Source organism: Pogona vitticeps, chromosome 4, assembly GCF_051106095.1.
Source record: "Pogona vitticeps strain Pit_001003342236 chromosome 4, PviZW2.1, whole genome shotgun sequence".
Taxonomy (NCBI): domain Eukaryota; kingdom Metazoa; phylum Chordata; class Lepidosauria; order Squamata; family Agamidae; genus Pogona; species Pogona vitticeps.
Window position 1 is genome coordinate 96,664,367 of NC_135786.1, and position 24,962 is coordinate 96,689,328.

The 24,962-nt window shown below is 39.7% G+C and overlaps 1 protein-coding gene across 5 annotated transcripts; it reads left to right on the forward strand.

Moving 5' to 3' along the window:
* The first annotated feature begins 1,739 nt into the window (after positions 1–1,739).
* SLC35A3 (solute carrier family 35 member A3) lies at positions 1,740–24,962 on the forward strand. Of its 5 annotated transcripts, none has more exons than XM_020788711.3 (8): positions 1,746–1,957; positions 10,748–10,952; positions 11,560–11,714; positions 11,823–11,945; positions 13,239–13,410; positions 15,370–15,488; positions 18,196–18,329; positions 23,765–24,962. In XM_020788711.3, the coding sequence occupies exons 2-8, from the start codon at positions 10,766–10,768 to the stop codon at positions 23,853–23,855; spliced, it is 981 nt and encodes a 326-aa protein (XP_020644370.1). In that variant the 5' UTR covers positions 1,746–1,957; positions 10,748–10,765; the 3' UTR covers positions 23,856–24,962. The 5 variants fall into 5 exon arrangements, with proteins under 5 accessions (XP_078247920.1, XP_020644370.1, XP_072854099.2 ...); XM_072997998.2 differs by lacking the exon at positions 1,746–1,957 and adding an exon at positions 1,999–2,883; XM_020788710.3 differs by lacking the exon at positions 1,746–1,957 and adding an exon at positions 2,951–5,929.

Genomic DNA, 24,962 nt, shown 5'->3' on the forward strand with positions numbered 1-24,962 from the left:
GAGAAATAAAAAGTGGATTGCTCCTGTAAGTTCTACTTCATCCTACCCATACATAATCAGAAATAACATTCTTACTGAATGCTATTGTGCTTACTCCTGAATGATGATGCACAGGATTGTAGCTGAAATCCTAAAACATTTACAGTATTTGGGAATAAGCACTGCTGTACATGGCACAATTTATTTCTCATTTAGTGTGTAAGTTGTGCTATTAGTCACAATCTAATTTTAGGATGCCATATGAACAGAGACCTCAGCCTTTCTGGCAAAAAGACAGAAGTTTAACATGCCAATAAATGTCTTGCCTGCTGTTTCTCTACTCAAAGTGTGTGCCCCCCCCCCAAAGTACCCTTTCTCTTAAAAAAGGAAAAGGAAAGCAGTTTGGAAGTTTACTGTAAATGCTAGAGATGTACAAATTTGCTACCTGGGGAATTCTGGGAGCTGTAGCTCAAAAACACACATCTATATACCTTAGTGGACACATTCAAGCATCTTTCACAGAGAGTTACCTTGTAAGAGATGTCAAAAAATGATGGATTCAGACTGATTTATTTCAATTGCCTGTCCTAGTGACTGCAGAAGAGGGAGTATATGTAAAGATGAATTCTAGAGGAGTTGCTGCATCAGACTGTTGCAACAAAATCAGCAAGCCTGGTAAAACTGACAGAAGCATTGCTTTCACAGACTTGAAACCACTTCCTCAGATCCATTAGCCACATCTTCAGACAGAAAATGTCAACCATGGGGCCAAATTGTCACTGAATGATTTGCTATGAAGTTTTGGCCATAAAACAGAAGAGCTAATGTTTGTGATAATTATTTATTTAGCTATATGTACAAACATATTTTCCCCATCAGATAAAGTGGGTTCTTGTTCCCTAAAAGTCTTACTGAGCGTCTACAACACATTTTTTCTTTATCTAATCCCTCCTTTAGAATCATTATAAAGATTATCTGTTGACAAGTGGTGTAGTAGGAAATATACAGTTACAGGAATTCATCATGGACCTTGCCACGGCCATACACATTTCATAAAGAGAGTCCAAAAATGCAGCCAGCTGGATTGATTCATATCAACAAGGACAAATCTTTTCTGATGTCAATAGCACTGAATTCCTCATTTCTGCCCTCAAATACTGTAACTTGCAAGGGGGACCAGCTGGCTGGATAGCTCAATGGATAGCCAGAAGTTGGGAGTTCAATTGCCCACTGTGCATCCCAGAACAGCCAGCCTGTGTAGCCTTGGGCAAGCTGCACAGTCCCAGGATAGATATCCTCAGAAAAAGGGAACTATAAACCACTTCTGAATACTGTACTCTCTACCTAGAAAACCCTAAAAAGTGTCACCTATAAGTCTCGGGTGCACCCGAGAGGGCGAGCGTGCAACAATGCACAGCTCCCTGGGAAATCTGTTTCTCTCCAGTCACTGTCTGTGGGGATTACAGCTAGACTCCAAAGAAAGAGGGAACTCTTGGGGGGTGGGGGCGGTAGACGATGTCCCAGTCCCTGGTAGTCAAAAAGTTACACCGTTGCTGGCGGCTCTTTCACTGGCTAGTGAGCCAAAGAGCCCAGAGATCGTCTTTGGCATATATGTAACGACCGGAGAAGCCCCAGTGGGCGATGCCCACTTAATTTCCCCGCATCTTTTCCCATTGGGTTTGCTTTCTCCCTCCACCTCCCTTCTCAGTCGCGGCCGCCCTGCCCCTCTCTTCCCGCCAGCGCTCAGTCCATCTGCCTCTCCTGACACAGAGCATCCCTTCCCGGCCTCGGTGAGGCACCGCCCGGCCTGAATGCGGCGGTGAGGTGCCTTCGGAGCGGGGCGGTGGCGGCGGCGGCGGCGGAGCCGGGGCGCTGGGAACGGAGCGGGCGGAGCCGCGGCTGCAGCCGGAGCGTTGTCGGGGCGGGACCGGGGAAGAGCCACCCGGAAGGGAAGAGCGCCTGGCTCCCAGCGCGGCAGGTGAGAATGGGGAGGGAAGACCCGGGCGGGCTGAGTGGGGACTAGGGCGAGAGAGAAAGGGGGAGGGAGGGAGGGAGGCAGGGAAGGAGAGCGGGAGGGAAGGGCAGCGGCACGCCAAAAGAGCTGAGGGGGATGAAGACCTCTGGAAGGAAAGAGGGTGGGAAGCTCTGGGCTGCCCTTGTTCACGACTTCTTGTAGGAAAAGAGACACCGAAGAAGGGATTCAGTACAAGGTGCAAAAGGAAAGCCAAAGGAGGTTGTGTGTGTGTGTGTGTGTGTGTGTTACGGTTTCATCGGAGGCAACTATCCTCAGGATATACAGTACAGCCCTGCGGAGTGACCCTGCTCTAGGGGAAGGAAGCGTAAGCAAGACAGTGTCTCTGCGAATGTGCAGAGTGTTGTTTTGCCCCAGGGATAGGGCGACCGTTTCAGTCTGGTTCTGGCAAACGTCAGAATCTTGTAGCAGCTTAATTTTTTTTAAAAAAACTAACATTTTATTACAGCATGAACCTTAAAGGGACTACAAGTCTCATCATTCGTATGATTGATGAAAGGAGGTGTATCTCAGGAAAGTTTATGCCATAATAAAATGGGTTACTTTTTGACGTGTCACAAGTCTTTCTGGCTGGCAGTCGCTGGGAAAGGATCTTTGTCACTCTGCTTTTATCACCATTCAAATCAGTTCAGCTAGATTTCCCATGGATTTTGGGTTGCCAGGTCTACAGGAAGCAATGTCAACACAGGGTTGGCCTTTGATATTGGACCAAGGTTTACTGGCCAATGAAATTCGATGTGATAATAAAAAGAAATGTGTGTTCTCTGAGTATACACAGAGGGCCCATTTCTTTGACTTCACTAACAGGAGCACACTTGGCATATCCAGAACTAAAGTCTGGCACTTTGGGATCCACAGAACATGGAAATACAGTAAGCTCAAGCCTTACACCTCTTACTTTAGAAAAACACCTGGTATTGTGGAAATTAGCATATTGAAGGAACAGCTCCCACATGGCCCAGGGAATATGGTAACAATAGTCTTCAGACAAGGAAGAACAAAGTAGAGTGAACAGATTGAGAAGCAGAACAAACAGTAATCCAATCACCGAGTTTATGATTGCTAGAAGTTCAACAGCGCATGGAAAAAAAATCAACATCTTTCCATTTATTTTAATTTTTTTCACTGCTGCCAAATACTGTGGGTGGCTGATATGTTCAACATGAATGGCTGATTAAAAAGAAACTTGTTAGTATTGGACAATGAGTGCTTCAGACACCAATAAAATAAAATAAAATTTCTTGTACTTTGGCAAATGAATATTAAAGTGAGACAGTAGATCAGAATGAAATGTTTTTAAAACTTACATGGTTTTTGGTAGAATAATGTTAGTTGCAAATCTGAAGCCGAGGAATGGAGGCAGAAACGGCCAGGAATGTATTTAAGTGTGCAGTTTGAAACAAGGGAACGAATACAGTAGTTCTATGAAAGACAGCTGTTATTCCAAATATAGAGATTTTGAATAAGACACAAGCTGCAGAAACTCCCCAAATAAGCACAAGTATTAATTTAAAGCATGTTTCTCAGTAAATCCTATTTGAATGTCTTAAAAGTGAGCTTCGAATAAATACCTAGTTTGTACAATGTTTTAGAAGAAGTTTCAGGTTACTGTGTGTACTTTACCAGCCGGGGCCCACTGCTTATATTATCTACAGAGAGAAAACTGTGAATGATTGCACAGTGAAACAGTGTGTGAACCATTTATTAATAAAGAGGAAGAAACTTGATCACATGTGCATTTGTCGATTTTGGCACTAAGGGTTTGGCAGAGGAATGCCTAAGTCAATATAAAACCACTGTTTCGCCGTATGCACACAGAAACTGTTAATCATTTGAGTAATAGTAAAGTTAAATCAAGTGAGGCCCAGTATTTCCTGTGCACCTGGATTCTGATTTTTCACTTTTATTTGACCACTTAATGGTATTCATCTGAATATATCTCTGGACAGTATATTGTACTAGATAATTCTTAGATGGTAGTAAGATGGAAGGAAGAAGAGAGGAGATGCTGGAGATCTCTCTCTGGCTGAAAGAAGAGCATTTCAGTGGCATGGCTCCTCAACTGGTACCTTTCCAGCATCATATTTTATATTGTCTTTTAAAAAAAGACATAATAAAACAACATTATTTCATAAAATTTCTGGAAATGTTGCAAGCAAATTTAAAAACAGGCTTTCTCCATTGCTAGAAAATGAAGTCTGGGGAAAGGTGATGCTGTCTCTATATAAAAGCAATATGTAGAAGACCCGGTCTGACATTATCACAAAGATAATATAGAGAACCAATAGAAAAATTGAATTCTTGTATTTATTTGAACGTCATTCTCCACCCTGTCCCAAAGGTTCAGGGCGCTAGAAGTACAGTGTATTATTGTTTTCGACTTCTTTGCTATTAGATAAATAAGACTATGGTGTGAAGTAGCCTAAGGACTAAGAGGGATTATTAAGAGCGTAGTAGTTTTCACTTTCCACTAGGGAATAAAGACAGGATAAAACTCAAATGAATGCCTGAACTGATAATTCCTTGGACAGTGCCTTCAGTTTTATGCTGGCTAGACAGCTCAGTGGTTTAGGTATCCAGCTGTGGAGGGAGTTTGGTTCCCCACTGTGCCTACTGGGAAAAGAGCAAGCCTGCACATGGTCAAGCTGTACATTCGTAGGGCACGCGCGCGCACCCTCCAGAAGGGAATGATAAACCACTTCTGAGTATGTATTAGCTAGAAAACCCTGAACAGGGTCACCAAAGTCATAATCAACTTGCCAACATGCTGCTGCTGCTGCTGTTATGATTATTACAGTATTGGAAGAAGTATTTCAAACCGCCACTGACATAACTCTGTTCTTCGTTAAATCCGAACTGAAGAACTAAGGATTAAGAAGTAGAACTTATTTGAAATTCTTAAATCAGAAAGTATTAATAAAAACAACAGGGCGAAAGAGAATGTTAGTGTTCGGCCGAGAAATTACTCAGGTGGAATGAAATGGAGAGGTAGAGTGAAAGGTCAAACTGAAAGTAGTCTCTTTGTAAAAAGTGTGAAACAATATTTAGAGGTTAGAAGTTTCAACATCTGTTAAGTTTTCCAGGTTTATAGCAAAGAATCTGTAAATTGTGATTTTCGTTTTTACTTTTTCTTGCTTGTTTCATACAACTTGTGTTTGTTTCAGATATACTCTGTTTAAGAAGACTTTGAAGGAATCCCAAGGATTCTGCTTGTTGTACAGTAATATTTATTGTTGTTTTAACAACTCAGTGGGGTGCTAGGAAAGGGAAGTCTAAAGCAGGTTTTGACTATGGGCCTTGACAGGGTGCTGGATGAGGATACTAGATTAACACCCATCCTGGCCTTGATGTATACAAATTGTTTGGTGAAATTAGATCTTACACTGGTATTGAATATCTGTAAGCTTAGTGAAAGGGAACAGCTGAAAAACCTGTTGCTTGAAGGTGTGTTTGACAATGGGCGGGGTATTCAGTAAAACGCGTAGAACACTGTTGCACAATTGCTGATAAGTCAGTGCCGTTTAAATACAGAGTTAGGTGCAGTACAGTATTTAAAATGTTTTTCAGGGCGCAAGTTAGTTATTGTACATGGGCAAAAGAAACTTTGCAGAATCAACCTTGTTTTTTTGCCTCTTGACTGTGAAAAGAATTCTCTACAACAAAATTCATTCATTTCCCATAAACTGTGAGACTTGGTGTCCGCTGAAGAATGCCGGCATGAAGATCTGGAATATGGCAAGCTAATGATACAAAAAATTGGAGGCTTTTACTTTCATCTAAGACTACAATGGGTGAAATGGATCAGTTGATACCTAATGATTAATTCTTTGTCAGCAAAGTTGATTGGATAATGTTATGCTTTTTAACATTTCAGTTTTTTGAATCATGGCGGCTGAGAGAGAGAAGATTGTTCTGGAAGTTAGTATATATTTTTGCATCTTAAAATAGTGTTTTTCCGAGGGAGGTTTTCAGGAAATGCATAGCAATTCTGAATATTGGCTGAGTTTGTAATAGAGGTCAAGATCTAATTTGGATGTACCAAAGGGTTTTGGTATTTTGAGGGTACAATTTTTTTTTCCTTCTCTGGCTGCTTTGAAAATTTCTGTGTTGTATTATAGATTGTTTTTTAAAATCTGCTCAGTGTTAGAAGGCTTTTGCCATTTGGCGTAGGCAGTTTGGACATTCAGAATTCATTCTGCATCCAGTAGGGAACTGTGGGAAGGAAGAATGGGAGTAGCAGATAGAGCTGGGCTGTACATTTCTAAGGATTTTAAATGTTCTAGTTTGACATAAGAGTGGGACCCTAGCATAGTACTTGTTGCTCAGCTACTTGCAGATGAACTATGATAGTCTGTCTGTTAGCCAATGCCTACCTTATACCATATACCCTATACTGTATAGCTAGCTACTTTGTGGAGTCTCTCACATAGGGAGCTTCCTTTCATTATATTGCTTGGTAGTGACATTCTCTGTTTTGTGATGAGACCTATGAAAGTATGTATGTGAAAATGGAATTAAACCTTTCAAAAGTTGTTGAAGCTAATCCTTTGGGGGGGTTTTAGACTGCATATCTGGTGTGGCTGTTTTTATTTTCTAGGCAAAGATGTTAGCCAAATTTAGAACCAGAATGAGATAAGTCCACACCTCTGTTGGGTTATTTTTAATGCATCAATTGGGCTTGGCTGGTATTACTATTTTTCCATCTACTGTTAGAAGTTTCCATTCTGGAGAAAATGCAGTCAAATCATGTCGGAGTGTGAAGGATCACGAATAAAACTTGCCTCTGCAATATTAGTTAGAATCAATTATTATAGTACATCTTATCAGAGGCATTTATTTCTTGTTTCATTGTAAAGGTGTGGGGATAATACCAGTCATTTAAGGTCACTAGTGCTTTTGCAGTTGGTTTGCCTCACAAGAAAGCTATGTAGAGTATTTGCCCCCATTGCTAGCCATTTATATTTAAAATTCTTTTCTTTGGAGTTTCTAGAGAGAGGCAACATTAGTGCTTTGATTTCCTTGTTTAAAGGACAACAGAAAAGGTCATACTGGGAAGCTTGGCACAGAAGTTGTAAAACCTGTCAGTCAGGAGAAACAGTCATATATCTTGTCTTGGGCAACTTATATATTCTGTAGTAGCCAAGACATGATGAGTTAACACACCTCCTAGGACTAATTAAGTAACTTGGTACTTCTCATTAGCTTTTGTTCTAGCATTTGCAAACAAAAAAAATTAAATGCACTGAGGACACATAAAACAGATTGAACAGAAGGACTCTAAAGAGCAGTAGTACTGTATGTATCCATTTCACTGCTGACATGCTCTTCTGGACAAAACTCCAAATGTTAGTCAATAGAACACACCAGTCATGATACTGAAATGAACTTTTATAAATTGATGCAAGAATTGTTTATATCTTGTTCCATCACAAAGGTCCATGGCAGCTTATATTTTAATAATACTTGTGTGCCATCAAGCCAATTCTGTCTTAGGGTGACCCTTTTCAGGGTTTTCTATGTAAAGTATACTCAGAAGTGGTTTACCATTCCTTTCTTCTGGTGCCACCCTGGGGGTGTGCAGTTTGCTCAAGGCCACAGAGGCTGGCTCTTTTGGGATGCACAGCGGGGAATCGAACTCCCAACCTCTACCTAACTCATAGAGCTGTCCAGCCGGAGTATGTTACCTCTTCCTCTTACCTCTTTTTCTGGGTCTATCCCACGCATTTCTTACCTTCCCTACAGTGCTCATTTGACTCAGTTTCTGCATCTAATATGGCCTTTCTCAAGCTATCCTTTTCTTCCGCAAGAAACCCAAGGAGGTAAAGAAGTGAGAACCGGGTCATAAGTTCTGCTTCCAAATTGCAATGTGGCAGCATTCAGAACAGTATGTTTGGTAGCATATTAAAATACTCTGTGTGTAAACTACTTGCAGATAGCCATCAGTGGTTAGAAAAGAAACTGTATGCCTAGGAAATAAGGTGTGGCTCCAAGTAGCTCTTGTTTAGAAATGCTTGTTTCTCTGTCCCAGCATTTGGAGCTAGCTTCATGGTCCTAATTGTTCCCTAATTACACATAACAGAGGCCTCGCTGAGGCCTTGTAGTTCAGACACAAGCAGGAATGAGAAAGTTGCTTTCTGAGCAACTTCAAAGTTTATCTCCCAGAGGCAGGGCCAACCTAAGACATTTTCTTGCCTATGTAACAACAGCATCCCCCACCACACCTGAAGGCATCAGGCTAGCTTAGAGAGAAGACAGTGGGCAGCTACTCACCAAGAGAAGGGTTTTGTCTCCCTCTCTAAGCAGAGCTGACTCTACCATTAAGCAAAGCAGAGGGATACTAGGAGATGTCAATAAGGTGTTCTAGGACAAAGCTGGGTGCTGTATCTCCTAAGCTAGCCTGATGCCTTCAGGTGTGATTTGGGATGCTGTTGTTACATCATTATTGAAGAAAGATTCTTTGGTCAGGCCAATCAGCTTTTGGACATGGAAGGGTACCAGACTCCAGCTTCTTCTTTGCCATAGGCAGCAACATGTCTTAAGTTGGCCCTGCCTCTGGGAGATAAACTTAAGTTGCTCAGAAAGCAAGGCACCTGTTAGAATTCGAGCCGGTAATGTCAGGATCGTAGTATTATGAAGATAACATGTCAACATTTCCTTCTGTGTTCAGCAGTTTTTTTTTCTTTTCACTCCTTGTATATCAGCCTCATGAAATTCCATAATTCACCACACAAGCTTTCCCTGAAGACTAGCCCTCATGTTCATAAATCAGGATCCTTGAAAACTCCTGACTTTTAAAACCAAGTCTACACTGACAGAAGAGTGTAACCATCATCACCATCATAGAACTTCAGAGCTGGAAGGGGCCCTATGGATCATGGAGTCCAGCTTCTGTCCCAGTAGAGAATTGAACTCCCAACCGCTGGCTCCTCAGGCAGCTAATTAAACTACTCGGTTCCCCTGTACATTGCTTTCAAAGAAAAAGCAGTGTTAGTCTGTGCAAGCATATCAGCCAAAAAAAGAAGATAAAAAACTCAAGAGATAAAAAATGCTGTAGCGCCCTAAAGACTAACTACGACATTTTATTGTGCTCTCCCACAGATCAATTCCATTTCCTCAGATGATTCCTGAGGATATGGACTTGATCTGCAAAAACCCACTTTAAAATAAAATAATTAATCTTTAATGTGCCACAATGTTTTTCTCTCTTATTTTTGTTTTTATTCTTTTTTTAAAAAAATTGATATGCCTGTATATTGTGTCCTTCTGATGTCTCCATCACATTTATTTTCCCACATAGGCCCTTAGGGCTCTGACTGGTTAGCATGTTTTATTATACGTCCACAACCTTTTCCTACACCTTTGGGCAATTTGAAAGCTGTTTTGTCACTTTATAAAAAATGTTAAGCACCAGCACTCAGGGAGAGAAAGAGAGATTGGTCCAGTCTGTACAAATTCATCCTGAAAACTTTTTCCAATGTAAGAAATTTGATCTTCTTATCTGTGCATTTGCAAATTATTCTCATCCACATGGGTAGATACCACCTCTAGTATCAGGCATTATGGCTCAGCATATCAGTTGCAGAGGAACACAAGACAGAGAGGGGTGCTGATGCATTCTTGTCATGCTTAAAAGCTTCTCATTGGCATCTGCTTGTCCATGGTGTGAACAGAATGGCGAGATAGATGGGCACTGACCCGATTCTGCATGGCTTTTCTTGTGTTCCTTGGTCAGATACACTAAAGGGTCTTAGCCCAAAATGAGGTGTCATAGCTGGGTGACAGAGTGCATGCTGTGCATGCAGAATATCTCAGCGTCAGCCTTTTGGCACATGTGGCAGGGCCTTAGAGAGCATTTGCCAATTAGCGTGGACTGATGGAGATGATCAGTGGTCGGATTTGCTACCATGCTTCCCTGAAAATAAGACAGGGACTTATATTAATTTTTGCTCCAAAAAACACATTAGGACTTATTTTCAGAGGATGTTTTTTTTCCATGTGCAACAATCTACATTTATTCAAATATAGTCATGGCATCTTCTGGTTGCTGCACAATGGTGGAGGGCGGGGTTTCACTTAACTGGGGTGTATTTTTGGGGTAGGATTTATATTAGAAGTAAAAATGAAAAATCATACTAGGGCTTATTTTCAGGTTAGGTCTTATTTTGGGGAAAACAGGGTATTAGTGCAGCTCCATAGAGTCTTTGTGAAGGAGGCTATACTATGTTTCCCATTCAGCGGATTCTTCTAAGGACGCATCACTGATCTGTCAGTTAATTCCTACATTAAATTGTTTGAGTTCCTCTTTCTTTTAACATACAGTGTTGGAATGCCTTAGATTATAAATAATAATCATTCATGGGTGTTAAACAGTTAAGTGAAAACCTTTCTTTCACTGCCTCCACAATGGCACCTGCCCTAAGGAGCTTTAAAGTTAAATTAAATGCCCGATACTGCAGATAAAAGCAGCATATCTGATGAAGCAAGAACGTTTAAGCAGCATGCAACAACAAAAGCAAGGTATTTTTCCATTCTTCTGGTATATCTGTCATCATTGCCACAGCAAAGCATTTTTGGACAAATAATACAGGATCTTGAAGTAAAAGCCTTTGATTGTTTGCTCTTTCAGTTCAGAAATCTCCTTGTTGAGAGCAGTCCCTGCAAGATGTCAAGTGACAAAAGAAGTTCCTGTTTTATATTTAATTTATATGTTTTCCTTTTTCTCTCTCTCTCTCCCAGGAGCTTGAGAGTCAAACTATGTCTACCAACTTAAAATACCTTTCCTTGGGCATATTGGTCTTCCAGACAACTAGTTTGGTGTTGACTATGCGTTACTCTCGAACACTCAAAGAAGAAGGACCGCGCTATTTATCGTCAACTGCAGTGGTTATTGCTGAGCTGCTGAAGATTATTGCCTGTGTTTTGTTGGTTTATAAAGACAGCAGTAGGTGTCTGACATTTATTATATACATATATACAGTATTAAAGAGTTCCTGTTCAAGGTCATCTCCAGCCATTTCCTTCAGGAAGTATAACTGATTTTTCTCCTTCTGCTGAAGATCCTTTTTTATTTTTGAGTTGCCAGTCAACATTCAGTGACTACAAGCAATGGGCCTAAATCCAAAATGCTAGTGTGACAATATTTCTTCCTCTGCCCTACTCCTCCAAGCCTTTTGTGCTGTCGGAAAACTTCTTCTAGAGGAAAACATGTTTTAAGGATACAAAACTTGTTTAAGGAACACATTTTTAAGGACAACCAGGGAATTATATCAGGGAATCCCACATTTCCAGTTCCACTAATGAAAGGAATTTTTTTCCATCCCACCCCTTGTCTGCATCATCTTTATACATTTCTGCAACTGGTATTCCCCGATTCTCCTCATATCCACCAGCATTTGTTTTGCATGGACGTTCAGTGCATGGCTACAATTTTTGTCGCAAGTTTAGTATAAAAGCTTGTAGCAAAACTCTGTTTAAAATTTATAGGCCACATTCTGACTTGTCAGTTTTAAAACTTACAAAGAATATATGCATTTTCTCTTTTTGCACAGAGTGCAATTTACGAGCTCTGAACAGAGTGTTACATGATGAAATCCTCAACAAGCCAATGGAGACACTTAAGCTTGCCATTCCTTCTGGGATTTACACCCTACAAAATAACCTGCTCTATGTTGCCCTGTCAAATCTAGATGCAGCCACTTACCAGGTACTAGGCTTTGAGTAAAAGCAGGTGGAAACTTTTGTATTTGGTATTGTTCGGCGTGTGCAAATAAATAAGTTTTTATATTAATCCTCTTGATTTCCATTTTTTCAGGTCACATATCAGTTGAAAATTCTTACTACTGCATTATTTTCAGTTTCAATGCTCAGTAAGAAATTAGGTATATATCAGTGGCTCTCCTTAGTAATACTGATGACTGGAGTTGCATTTGTACAGGTACGTGTAAATGTACTTCTGAATATTAACAGGGAAGATCTTACTTGTTTTATTATTGAATGCATGCTCTCGATAATTTTAAAATGGAGTTTTCCTGCAAATGGAGTGGATAACTTCAGGCTCCTCTAGAGGCAGTAGAAAGGTCTTCTCCACTAATTGTCATCTTCCTGAATATGGAGGAGGCCTCAGATAGCTAGAGAAAGTGTACAGTACCTTATGCACAGTTCTATGCAGGTTTACCTTCAAGGAAGTCTCCTTGTACTAACTAATGTCAGTGGTAGTTTCAGTCAGGTAGCATGTCTGTTGATAAATTTTAAAAAGGCAATACATTATAGAGACTAAGAGCTTCTGGGGTCAAATTCATGGAAGAGAGCTGTCAGAAATAAAAATACACTTGCACTAGAAAATTCATTGCTTGTCACTTGAATATCCATCTGCACATTAGTCAGTTTTCACCATTGCTGCTGCTGACAAGTATAAAAGTTGGCAAAAGAAAAGAAAATAGAAAACAAAATACTTTGGCACTTATAAAAACTGTTAGTAGCGATGGGTCTCTTTTATTTTTCCCCCATTTCAGGGGAAATGGGGGAAAAAATAAAAGAGGTTCTTAATTTTCCCCACATCTTTCTTCCTCACTTCAAAATACGAAGCCTCTGAAACACAGAGTATTTATGTTAACAAATGTGGAAAGTTTCATGTTCTTTCATGTTTTCCTCCTTCATTTAGCCTTTCTTTATTCTTTTCACTTTGCTTTGTCTGTCAAATAGCCCAGGAAACTTTTAATATAATAGCTGTGGTCAGTAGTTGATCAGAATATCCAGGCATGGGGGAATGGGAATTTTGAAGTTTTACAAGAGCCTAGATTGACTGGACCCCAATGAAGGGCATGCTGTACTGCTCTGCTCTTTAAAGTGAGTGCAGGGGAATGGAGTCAGGCAAAGAGACATGGGCAAGGAAGGTGTGCTCAAAGATTGAAAGAAAGTGGGAACTTTTACATCTGTGAGGTCAGTTTACACTCAGATGTTAGGCGTCAGATCACAGGCAGGCCATCCAGTTCAGGGATCTATTTCTTATTCTGCACCAGTACTATTCTGCAGCAGACAATCCAAGCAGTGGTCTTTTAATGTACAATATTAACCTTTTATCCAGTAAAATTGTGAATGTTAATAATGTACGTGTTTTAATCTGAGGAGGGGCAGAAAGGCGCCCAGCGTTATCTAACCTGGATCCACAAGTACAAAAGAGAGAAAACACAGCTACCTCTTTGAAAGTTATATTGCTTTTTCTTTTTAGTGGCCAACAGATTCACAAGCAGCAGCAACTAAAGAGCTCTCAGCAGGATCACAGTTTGTGGGCCTGATGGCAGTATTGATAGCCTGCTTTTCAAGTGGATTTGCTGGAGTGTATTTCGAGAAAATTTTGAAAGAAACAAAACAGTCAGTATGGATTAGGAACATTCAGCTAGGTAAGTCTCTGTGCGTGCGTGTGAACATCCTGTTTTCAGATGTAGATCAAAATGTAATCAGGATGCCTCAACAAGCTGCATGTAATCAAATTGTAACAGAAACATATGCCAGATTGGCCATTAACTTTGCTAACAGGAACTCTAGCAGTCACATCCTGTTCAAAATGCAATTGTTCGTCATCTGGTGCAACTTGGTTTGTTGGATCTCTGAAAGCATTTAATGGCTGCCACAGAATTTGGCCAAGATTCAAAGTACACTGCTATTAGTATTATGTGACAAAGGGAATGATTGTTTTAAACACACACACACACACACACACACACACACACACACACACACACACACACACACACACACACACACACACAGAGAGATCCTTTCCATTAAACACAACAAAACTTTTATACCCGAGGGTGGGAACATTTTGAAGTGGTCTGTCATTTTGAATTGGGGTGGAGGGAGTCCTCTGGTCAGAAATAAATAATCAGACATCTTGCTTAACATAGCTCTTTGATTCTTGGCTTAAGTATCGTAGCAGAAATGGATAATGAATGAATACCATTGAATAGCATTTTATTTGCATTAGCCACAGGCCTTGGCAAGATAAATATAAAATTTGCAAAGCTATAAAATCAGCATATTAAAATCAAAATAACAAATGTATATACATCAGATACATACAGTATGCCAGTGCCAAAATTAGACAAGTAGATATATTAAAAGTTATTGTTTTAAAATCATATTAGGCCTAATTTTAATTGCTGCTGATAAAAATTTGGCGGACTGATAATAATCTTAGAACTGCAGAGCTGAAAAGGACCCTATGGATCATCGAGTCCACCCCCTGTCGGGGAGGCAAAGTGGGGGAACTGAGCTCCCAACCTCTGGCTCCGCAGCCAGAGACCTAAACCACTAAGCCATGCAAGCGGATAAAGACTGACTGTACATTTTCAACTTAAAATGTGATTTTAATGCATCGATTTTGTGTTCTATGTCTTTAAGAATAAACTAAGGGTATCATGTGTTTCAGAGATGTTTTGTTTGTGAATGCTTTAAATTAAGAAATTTTCTTGAATGGGTAGCAGTGCAGAACAAGAAAATGCATGGCTTTATTTTTTTAACTTCAGTTGAAAGCCAATATATCCTGTCCCAATTATATAGACCTTTTTTTTAAGTAAAATGAAATGGCACTGTTGCCTGGGCATATTTTCAGAATATATGAGCTGATTTAAAAGCTGCTCTCCAACTTGTATGTTAGATTTGAAGTAGCTGTACACTTGTGACTTTTTCATTGTAGTAGGAGGCTTCACAGTATCAGCTGAATCAATCTTCATTAATTTATTAAATTTGCTAATTGCCCTTCTTCTAAAAGTATTCAAGGTACCGAGGTGTCACAATGGCCAGAATCCTGTCACATTTCTGTAACAAATTATGCCCGAGGCAGCTTCTAAGACATAGAAGCAACAGTCAAGACAACAAGTGACAAATAAGGAAAACATAAAACCTAGGACTAAAATTACAAAGTAGCATCTTAGATTAAAATGGCCTTTCTAAAAGTAGAAATCCTTAAATACAACAGACTATTATACATTAACCGCATATTTGAACAAATGTTTTCAAGACATGAGGGAAGAAATGTTCCTTTCATCAAGTATGTTTGTCCAGGCTCTTTAGGGCTTGGAAGGTCATGAGAAAGGCTTGAACTGGATCCTTTATTGAGCAGTCAGCAGCATCAGTTTACTTTTTACTTGTAACTTCTGCCTGTTGTCATTAAATGGGTTGCAGCTTTCTGTACAAGAGACCGCTTTCAGACAGTCTTTAAGGGCAGCTCTCTGTAGACTTCATGATGGTAGATACATATAGAAGAGTACTGTATAAGCAAATGCATCTGAAGTGGGCATGAGATCATCTTTCTGTCACTTGTTTTATGATCATTCAAAATCTGACTTGCCTTTCAGGATTTTTTGGTAGCTTATTTGGACTGATGGGTGTATACATTTATGATGGAGAACCTGTATCAAAGAATGGATTTTTTCAAGGTTATAACAGACTCACCTGGATAGTTGTAATTCTTCAGGTAATGCATATTTTGAACAAAAGGAAAAGAAAAAAAGAGCCAGAATAAAAGTAACTATTTTTCTGTAAAGATCGTGGTTGGTTATTAATCAGGAATAATAACCTGTCCAATTAATTGGGGTTAACTTTTTAAACTGATCACAATTTATAATCGTATTGGTTAAACATATGGCCTAAATCCAATGGCTAGTCCCACTGTATCACTGGGATTTACATGAGTATTGATTTATCCATCAGTTGGGTCAGTAGGTCTGCTCTAACTGGGACTAACAGTTGGATTTAGGCCAAATTATATTTAATCAGTTGAATTATGAAGTTAAACACTTCATCACTTTTGAAAGGGTGATTAATCAGATTAATCAGGCAGATTACTTTTTAAAAATTAATTATTTTAAGACATATTAATTAGTTGTTCTTAAGTATATTTGGGGTGGGGACAAAATAAGCATTGTAGATGCTATATGTTTGGTGCAGTTACTTGGTGGCATCTTCAAGTGTTCTGTTGGAAGATGCCACCAAGTAACTGCACCAAACATATAGTAACTGCACCAAACAACTGCACCAAACATGCCTCTGCTGTACAAATAACAATCTAGTGCAGCATGAGACCTGTTGAGTTCAATAGGCCCTACTCCTTGGACTGGGGAGTCTACAGATGGCAATCCTTGTGAACTGGGGGGGGGTGTCTGGTTGAAATCTTACCTCAAGCATGAACTTGTTGGGTCGCCATGGCAAGAGCACCCTCTCACCTTCAGCTGTTCATCCAAACTTAAGAGGATTAGAATACTGAGATTCTTGTAAGGATTATTTAAAATTATTTTTGTTAAGCAATTTTGTTAGTAAATATGTTATTTTCATTCTGCCTTTAAAATTTGTCACTGTATAGAAAACATGGCTAGAATCCTACTGCCAGCTGATACTTGTACAAGGTAAAAAGTGTAAATCTTGGTATCAAATTGCCATGCATCAACAATGTGTTGGTTGCATAGCTGGATGCATGCTTGAATAGGGCACAAGCTGAGGAACACAAGCACATCTTATTAATGAGCAGTCAGTTGTAGCCAAGACTTACACAGTTTCCTTTAGGTAAGTATAAATTGTCAATAGGATACTGGCCAATGTAATGCTTCCCTAGGTATAATGTAGAACCCATATGTGAAATGGATGCCTTCATACGAGCTTCCCCGTGCATGGTCAACATGAGTGGCTAGATTGTCCTTTTTACTGGGATTATATACCAGCATTAGCATATATATGTAATGTGTGTGTGTGCATCCTTGCTTGCATGTTTCTTACTGGTAGACAATTACCAGTATGTTCTGCTGACCTTGAATTTCTATCCAAGGTATGTAAACAAGCTGTAGGGTCCTGGCTGTCTCAGTTATATTCCAGGCTTCCCCCAGTTTAAAATATGTTCCCTTCTACCTCTAGAGATAGGGAAAAATGTACAGATGCTAATCTATATGTTTGTTTTGCTCGGAAGGGGAAGCCTGCTTCAAGAATTCTAGCCCAAATGTGTAGTCATAGTTGTCAGACACTTATCCTATTTTTATTAAAATTATTTAATTAATGATAGGACAATTAACCCACTCACATGTAGGCATCAGTTGGTTCCCAGTGGCCTAACTATGGCCCCTCCACTTTATCCCACAAAGGCAACATTGTTGGCCCTGACCTAAAAGCAAAAGCATAAGATCTCAGTCCTCCTCACGGGTTCTCTCAGCTCTCAGAAGAACAAACATTCAGAGCTCCAGCTGTTATCTGGGAATGTAGGAGACATCAGGATAACATTTGGTCTCATTACTTTTTCTTCTCCCATTGTTACTGATATTCGTAGGAAAGATAGAGGTTTCACCCGACTGAACTCCAAAGATTATGTAATCTTCTAGAAGTTCTTGACTAAAACTCCCATCATCCCTCACCACAAACATGGCTGTCAGGGGCTGATGGGAACTATTATCCCTCAGCCTCTGGAGGACTACCTGTTTCCAGCCTCTGCTCTGATGGATCATGTTGAGATTTCATTAAAATTGCAAACCTAATTTAGTAATAAGATGAGGAAGTAACTTGAAAGATAAGAATTGGGATTTTTTAAACCTTTTATCAAGTACAAGACAAGCCAGTTTTGCAATGAATGTATTCCATAAATGTTCCATTGAGGATAGAATGTTTAACTGAGAACACATCTCCATATTACATTAGCTATCCTGGCCAGGACAGATGGAGACTTCAGGCAACAATAACATCTGGAGAGTCACATGTTCCTCACTCCTGCCCTTAAACAAATAGTAATAAGCATGGTAACAATTTCTTGAAACAAAGATACTTTGCTTATACATTCTTTTCTAGTAAGGCTGTTTTAGGTGATAAATTTATTACTTGTGATAAATTTAGTGATCAATTAAAAATCTCAATTAATTGCTGGGGCTACCATAATTATAGCACTAAAGATGGTAATTATAATCTTAGTATGGATATTCCTCATTCCTTTTCATAGGGAGGGCATCTTTAAGATACGTCATGCTTGTATTATCTAAAAACTAAATGCCGGTATGCTTTTTTCCCTCTTCAGGATTTTAGAAAATAAGAAAAATTTATGCATATGCAGATTGCACTGATTGATACTGATCTGTTATTTAACAGTCTAAAATTGATTTATTAAGAGTTATTACAAGATAGTGACAATCTACTTTTTTATGTTTTGTTAGGCACTTGGGGGCCTTGTTATAGCTGCTGTTATAAAATATGCAGACAACATTTTAAAAGGATTTGCAACCTCTTTGTCTATTATACTGTCGACGTTAATTTCATACTTCTGGCTGCAAGATTTTGTCCCTACAAGGTAAGAGCAGATTAGATAAGTAATTTTAAAATGCAAGTACTTTCTATAAGTGTACATTAATTATAATTAAGTAAATTTTAATATTTACTGAATTTGTAATGGAAATACTTTACAGTGCCTAACGCTTTACTGGTATATATGTAAGATCTGCATAACCTCGCACAGTTAGTTGTGTCTAATTGACAAAGTGCCAGGGCATATTTTGGTCACATGCTTCATTGTGCACCTGATTTTGCAACTGAGACATGCACCAGTTCCTTGTTAATTAGCTAGAGTTAGACATGACAAGTCAGGCAAACGTATAAAACCTCATGGGTCATTTTAGGGAGAAGGGCAGAGTAATAAACAAACAAACAAACAAACAAACAAACAAACATGAGTTAAAATTCCAGCCAGCACAATGAGTGTGTGCAATTATCTTACACATCTATGTAGAAGATCTCGTTTGAATTCAGTGAAATATATTCCAAGTAATTAAGTTTATAGCCTTTTTGTAGTAAATATATATTTGACAATACATATATACCTGTGATCTTGTGTAGTTCTCCCTTACCCCTTTTTTGACTCTGGCTGGAGAGATGACTCAGCAACATCTGTATTTTTTAACCAAAAGCCTTTATTCTTTATTTGTTCACTTCAACAGTAACAACAGACTCTGTCTCTTGCTTCAGGGATGTTGCGCCTCTTTCATTCTCACTGAACCATAACAAATCCCCTTCTATCTGCATAGGGGTAGAACTCCAATCTGTGTAACCCCACCTCAGTGGAACGCCCGATCCCTCAGGCATATGTGTAGCTGACCTTCTTGGGGAGGGTGGAAAACCTATACTTTCTTGTCCGGGTTTTGCCTTATCCTCGGTCTGAATGGGTTCATCCCACGGGGTTTCCCAGGATGGTCTGGCCATGGTTTGTTCTCCCTTCTTTGTGCCTCACATTGCTGCCACTCTTTGTTTTCTCCTTTGTTCTCTCCCTCTCCCATCTCACCCCAGTAAGGCGGGTCGCTGTAGATCTTTTCCTTCTACTCTTTCTCCTTCACCCAACACGCTTCTTCCTCTTCCGTTCCCAGCTGCCCCCCTCCCCCTCTCTCCTTTCCTTCTCTCCCCAATCCCTTTCCTGCCGAAATGATGCCCTCTGGTGGCTCATTCTTAAGTTGTCCTTTCTGCCTCTGCTCTCCCAAACACAGTCCCTTAAGTTCTCCTCCAGGGTGGGCATCTGTCCCTCAATATCTTCTGCCAAGGAAGCAGATGGTACACTTTGAGGAGTGCTCTTTAGGGTACCCTCATCCTCACAATACCTTTACGCTGGGAATCTGTCATTGTGCAAAATACGTATTTATGCTAGGATTCAAAGTGCTGGCCCATCATTTTAAAGCTAAATTATACTTCCTTGCCTTCTCACTCTCCTGTACCTCTGTGTCACTGATTTTCTATTGGACAGCAGGCTAGCTTGGAGATCTGTGGAAAGCCATATAGAATTCTGTCATGTAGCATTAAAGGGCTTGGCTAGATGGCAGACTAGTGGGCTAAACAGCGTCACTTAAGATCACGTAGAGCAGGGGGTCCCCAACCCCGTTGCTGGTCCGTGGCCATGGCAGGACCAGGCTGTGGAGAAAGATCTCCCGCCCCCACATGCCTTCCCTCATGCACCCCACCCGCATGCATGGCCCGCCACCCACATGCACCCCACCCCTCCGCAAGCACGCCCTGCCCACCAGCGAGCATGGGAGGGTGCCCTGCCTCCCCGCGCACGGACCTTGCCCCCCCAACCAGTCCACGGTTCTGAAAAGATTGGGGACCACTGACATAGAGGTCAGTTGACACTTGCATTCCCCCAGCATATACACTTCAAGTGACCCTGTTTGGCCTGCCTCCCTTAAGACAAGAAAGAAAATAAAAACAAAAATCCCTCTCCTTGCCCTCTGTTGTCTCCTCCTCCTTCTAGGAGGAAGCTTTCAATTTATTTATTTATTTTACTTTTTCTAAAAGATACAGCACATCAGCACTGCCCTCATAGGCTTTTTAAAAAATTGGTTCCTCCCTCTGCCCCTCCATTGTGGGACCAGACAACATAGCAGAGGAGCACAGGCGGTTTTTAATTTCCCAATATCATTAAGTGGTTAACCTTAATGATACTGGAAAAGTGAAACAGGATGGGCAATTGTAAGAAGCAAGCTCCGCTTTGGTCCAGTCTCAGTGTTTGCACATGTTGGAAATGAACCAAAACTGAGTGATCTTACCTGCACCTAAAAAAGAGTAGTAGTTCCTGACAGGAACTAGAAAGGTGCAGGTAGGAACACTGTGGGGACAGGCTGGCTTGTGCTGGCACACACATTGTCTGGTCACTGGCAAAAGGAGTGAACCAGCCTGTCTCCACAGCAGACCCAACAGTGGTACAAATACCTTTACACTCACTGCTAGCATCCGGTACCTGCTGCCTGAGGCAGTTGCCCTCACTCTACCTAATGACAGGACTGACTCTGAACTCTTGTTCTGCTGAAAGTTCCACAGCCCCTGTGGGTACAACCAGTTCTATTCCTCCTCCCTCTGCTCCCTGGTGGTGGAGGAGCAAATCCAGATGCACATCCAACTGGATCCTGCAAGCACCAGCTGAATGTACTTTGTGCTTCACAGAAGGAAGGGGGGAGAGCAAAGAGAGGCTTCTGACTGAAGTGTTGGGTGGCAGGTCAGGTAGGGACAGGGTGATGCCAAGCTCACTAATATTATTTAGTACACTGAAGGATTAGAAGGGGGGATCCAGGCTATCCTCAGTAGCAAATGGTTTCCCATCCCATAAACAAAGTATATCTTCAAATAGAAGAGCATCCTCTGACAGTCCTTCAAATAATGGTAGTGTCCTTTGTAGTACTTGTTGTGAGCAACTTATGGCTACACTGGAGGTTCTGAAGAAAAGTTAATAATGAAAACCTGTTTTTGTGTATGTATGTGTGTAAGAGAAAAAATGGGTATTACAAACTTCATCATGCAGCCCAGTGGCAAATGAACAGTCCTTGTCATCCATACCCAGAAAGAATTAGTGATAACTGGATTATAACAATTTTCACTAACAGTAATATATGCAAAGAATCATATTTGCATTTATTTTATTTTTTAGGAAACTGTATTAAAAATAAGGAAATTGTATAAAAATATACTATGAAATTCTCTCTGCAAAACACCTTTTGAAATCTGTAAGCCAAAGCATACAGTAGGACCCCCATATCCATAGGGGATTAGTTCCCAGCTCCCCCAGAGATGCTGGAAAAATGGATTATGAGAAATGCTATACATAGCATGGTCTCTGGCTCCCTCTAATGACTAGTTCTCATAACTTCATCTTTAGAAACAAATATTTCTATGATTTTTTAAAAATATTTTTAATATTTTCAGGCCATGGATAAGTGAATCAGTGGGTACTGATCCTGTAGATATGGGGTCCCCAACCTTGTACTGTATTTATGAGTTCCACTGCATACAGTTCCACTGTATTGTAAGACTCTTCTATATTTATAAGATCTCTCCCTCTTTATATAACCCTGCAAAACAGTACACTGATAGTGATTTTGTTTTCAAAACAAAACAGTGATATAAATCTGTTCATAAATAAGAAAATAACCAAAGTTTTATTTAAACCAGAAGGCCAGGTCCCACATCAATTCAGATCAGGAAAATGATTAAATTCAGGCAACCGGGATGTAGAACATCCAGTTGAGAATCACCTTTTATGTGATTGTAATCTTTTGTTGTGCTTCTGTACTGTTTTTTTTCCTGGGGGCAAAATATTTTTTTCCCTACTAATGTTTCTGCAGCAGCAGCAAACTTTATTACGATCAACAGATCAGATGTGAGCAACACAGAATAACCGCACAAGTATAAACAGAATCAATACAATTATAATATACATTATATGCAGAAGACTCTTTGGGGAACAAAATCCGTAAATAAATCTTAGGAGTATACCCCTACCCCCAGTTCATATATATTCATATATGGGTACATACATGTATATATTTACAGGATTAAGACACCATTTCTCACCTGCAGACTAGTGCCGCTGCACAGAAGCTGGCCACTTTAATTGTTACTGATGGACATTGGTCTGCCAGCAGATAGCATGTATAGTACTCATCATCTCTACCGGGGATGCATTGCAAAATTGGACGAATAAAAGTATTACGGATACCAGTATAGAAGGAGCAATACAACAGAACATGGCCAACCGTCTCCACCACTCCAGCCTCACAAGGACATAAGCGCTCTTCATAGGGAATGTTCTTGTATCTACCTTCCAGCAGGACTGAAGGAAGTACATTAAACTTTGCCAGTGTAAAAGCTTTTCTGCTGCTGCATGTTTGAGCTAATATTGAGAACATTCGCTAGTGGGTTCCTATGCATGTTTACTCAAAATTAAGCTCCACTGTAGTCAGTAGGGCTTCCTTCCTATTAAGTGTGGTTAGGATTGCAAATTAAGTTCCAAAAGCTTCTCTCACACCCAACTGAGCTGGCAGATACTGATCTAAATGGAGCTGGTACCACAACTCACCCATTTGTCTGTTAAATGTTGCATGACCTGTCCCATTCCTCTGCTTGTTCTTTTCCATTGAAAAGGTATTCCTGTGCCTGTGACAACTTTGATCCTCAGCATCTCCAAGGAGGGCTAGGAAACACCTCCATCTGAAAACATAGAGAGCCATTTTCAGTCATTATACACCATACAACACTATGTGGACCTATTGTTTGGTCAACACAAATTACCTGTTATTCATCCAGTTGTTAACAAATCCATAATTCATAATCAGTTAACAACTCTGTCATTATGATTACAATAGCAAACCTAGGGCACTATAGCATATAACAGAATGCCCAGTTGTCACAAAAGACATGCCTGCTGTTGCAAAGGTTTTGAGTCCTACAAAGCACATGCATAGGGATTTCTCATTTTTGTATATGTGAGGATTTCTGTGGGAACAAATGGAGAACTTTCTCTCCAGATTCTCACTTTTCTGGTCCTTTTTTCATTGCCAGCAGTAACCCCAAAAGATATAAGGTTCATGCAGTTGACAGAAATTGAGCAGCATGGAATATTTGGCAGGGGGGATTCAAGGCCCATGCATTTAATGTCCTGGGGCACAGGATGAGCCCCCCTCAAGATCTACAATAAGAGAAATTATGTCACATTGCTGTACAAAAGTGCTAGTTTGCTTATCACTTATCCTAGATAAAGTTCTATTGATTTCTTCATTATTGTTCAAATTACTTTGCAAGATGTCTGTAGGTGGCCTTTTATTGTAAGCCAATGTATATAGGAAACCTAAAAACTAGAAATGGGGAAAACAAAATAAATGCATTTTCCTATCCTTAGACAAAGATAACAGTTGTTCAAATATGCAATATGTATATATACTTGCTATTCATTCTCTCTTTCTCTTTTCCATTTAGTGTTTTCTTTCTAGGAGCCATTCTTGTAATAGCTGCTACATTCCTATATGGGTATGATCCAAAGCCTACAGGAAATCCTATTAAAGCATAAGACTTTTTCATGCCAGACCATTTTGCCAAGACTGTGCATTAAGGACCTCAAAAAAACTCTGTGGAGGGCTATTAAGCACTGGGAAGCACATGTTTACACTGTATCTGAAGTATGACATTAAATAATGGTTTATAAGAAACAAACGGAATAAAGACAGAAAACAATATGTACCTCTCAAAAAGAAGAAAGGCCTAAAGCAAAACTTGAAGGGAACACATTGCTTCTGATATCTGCAATTAGAAATGCTTCTACCTTGAACTGTAATGTTAAATCAAGGTGATCTGACTTTGACAGCTGCGGAAATGTCCTATGCACTCTTCCTGCTAGAGCACATGACAGCATTTGTTGAATCAATCTGATTTTGAAAATTGACTGTTTCATCTTGGTAAATATGGTGGGGTGTTTTTTTTAATGGACTGTTTATAAGTATCAAATCAAAGAGAAATAAGATCTTGTTCAATTGTGATGTTTCTAATCAAGTATGCCTATTTAAAAGCCTTCAAAGTATAACTGAATCATTCTTATTTCCAGGTTTTTAATATTTTATATAGAATACTCAAAAAATAAACAGAAATCATTGCTGTAAGATATACCTAATTTCTTAGAACAATGAGAAACTTGCTTGGTTAGATTCCATGAGAGCGAAAATTAATACTTTCATCATTTGTATATTTAGCCAGCAATGTTGCATAGGTCACAAACACCGTCACTGCTCTTCTCCAGTTAATTTCAGAAGACATGAAAAAAATGGAAGCAAAATTGCTCACACAACTAGCATTTGTTCCTATGTTTGGTAAATGGCCATGGGACAGTGATTGGCATAGCTGAAACCGAATACGGAGGTGTGTTTGTTCAAAGCACAATTCCTTTTCTTAATAAGCAAAACATTATTGTAACTAACTTACAGTACATCTCATTGTTTAAACAAATTAATTTGAAGAGATGTTTAAATTGTAGTTTTAAAATTAGCCATGTAACTGTTTAAAGTTGTTACCATTCCTTTCAGAGCCACAGTGGTATATCTTGTGTATATTCTGTACTATATTACAGAGGGTTTTTTAAAAAAGTTATTTGCAAGAATTATGTTATTAAAAGTGGTTTAGTCCA

What these genes read in the sequence shown, in the direction of transcription:
- SLC35A3 (XM_072997998.2), top strand. Translation starts at nt 2,737, where the DNA reads ATGAAATTCGATGTGATAATAAAAAGAAATGTGTGTTCTCTGAGTATA. An exon ending in GTTGGTTTATAAAGACAGCA is followed by an intron (nt 10,953 to 11,559) that starts GTAGGTGTCTGA and finishes CTTTTTGCACAG; the next exon opens with AGTGCAATTTACGAGCTCTG. An exon ending in GATTAGGAACATTCAGCTAG is followed by an intron (nt 13,411 to 15,369) that starts GTAAGTCTCTGT and finishes CTTGCCTTTCAG; the next exon opens with GATTTTTTGGTAGCTTATTT.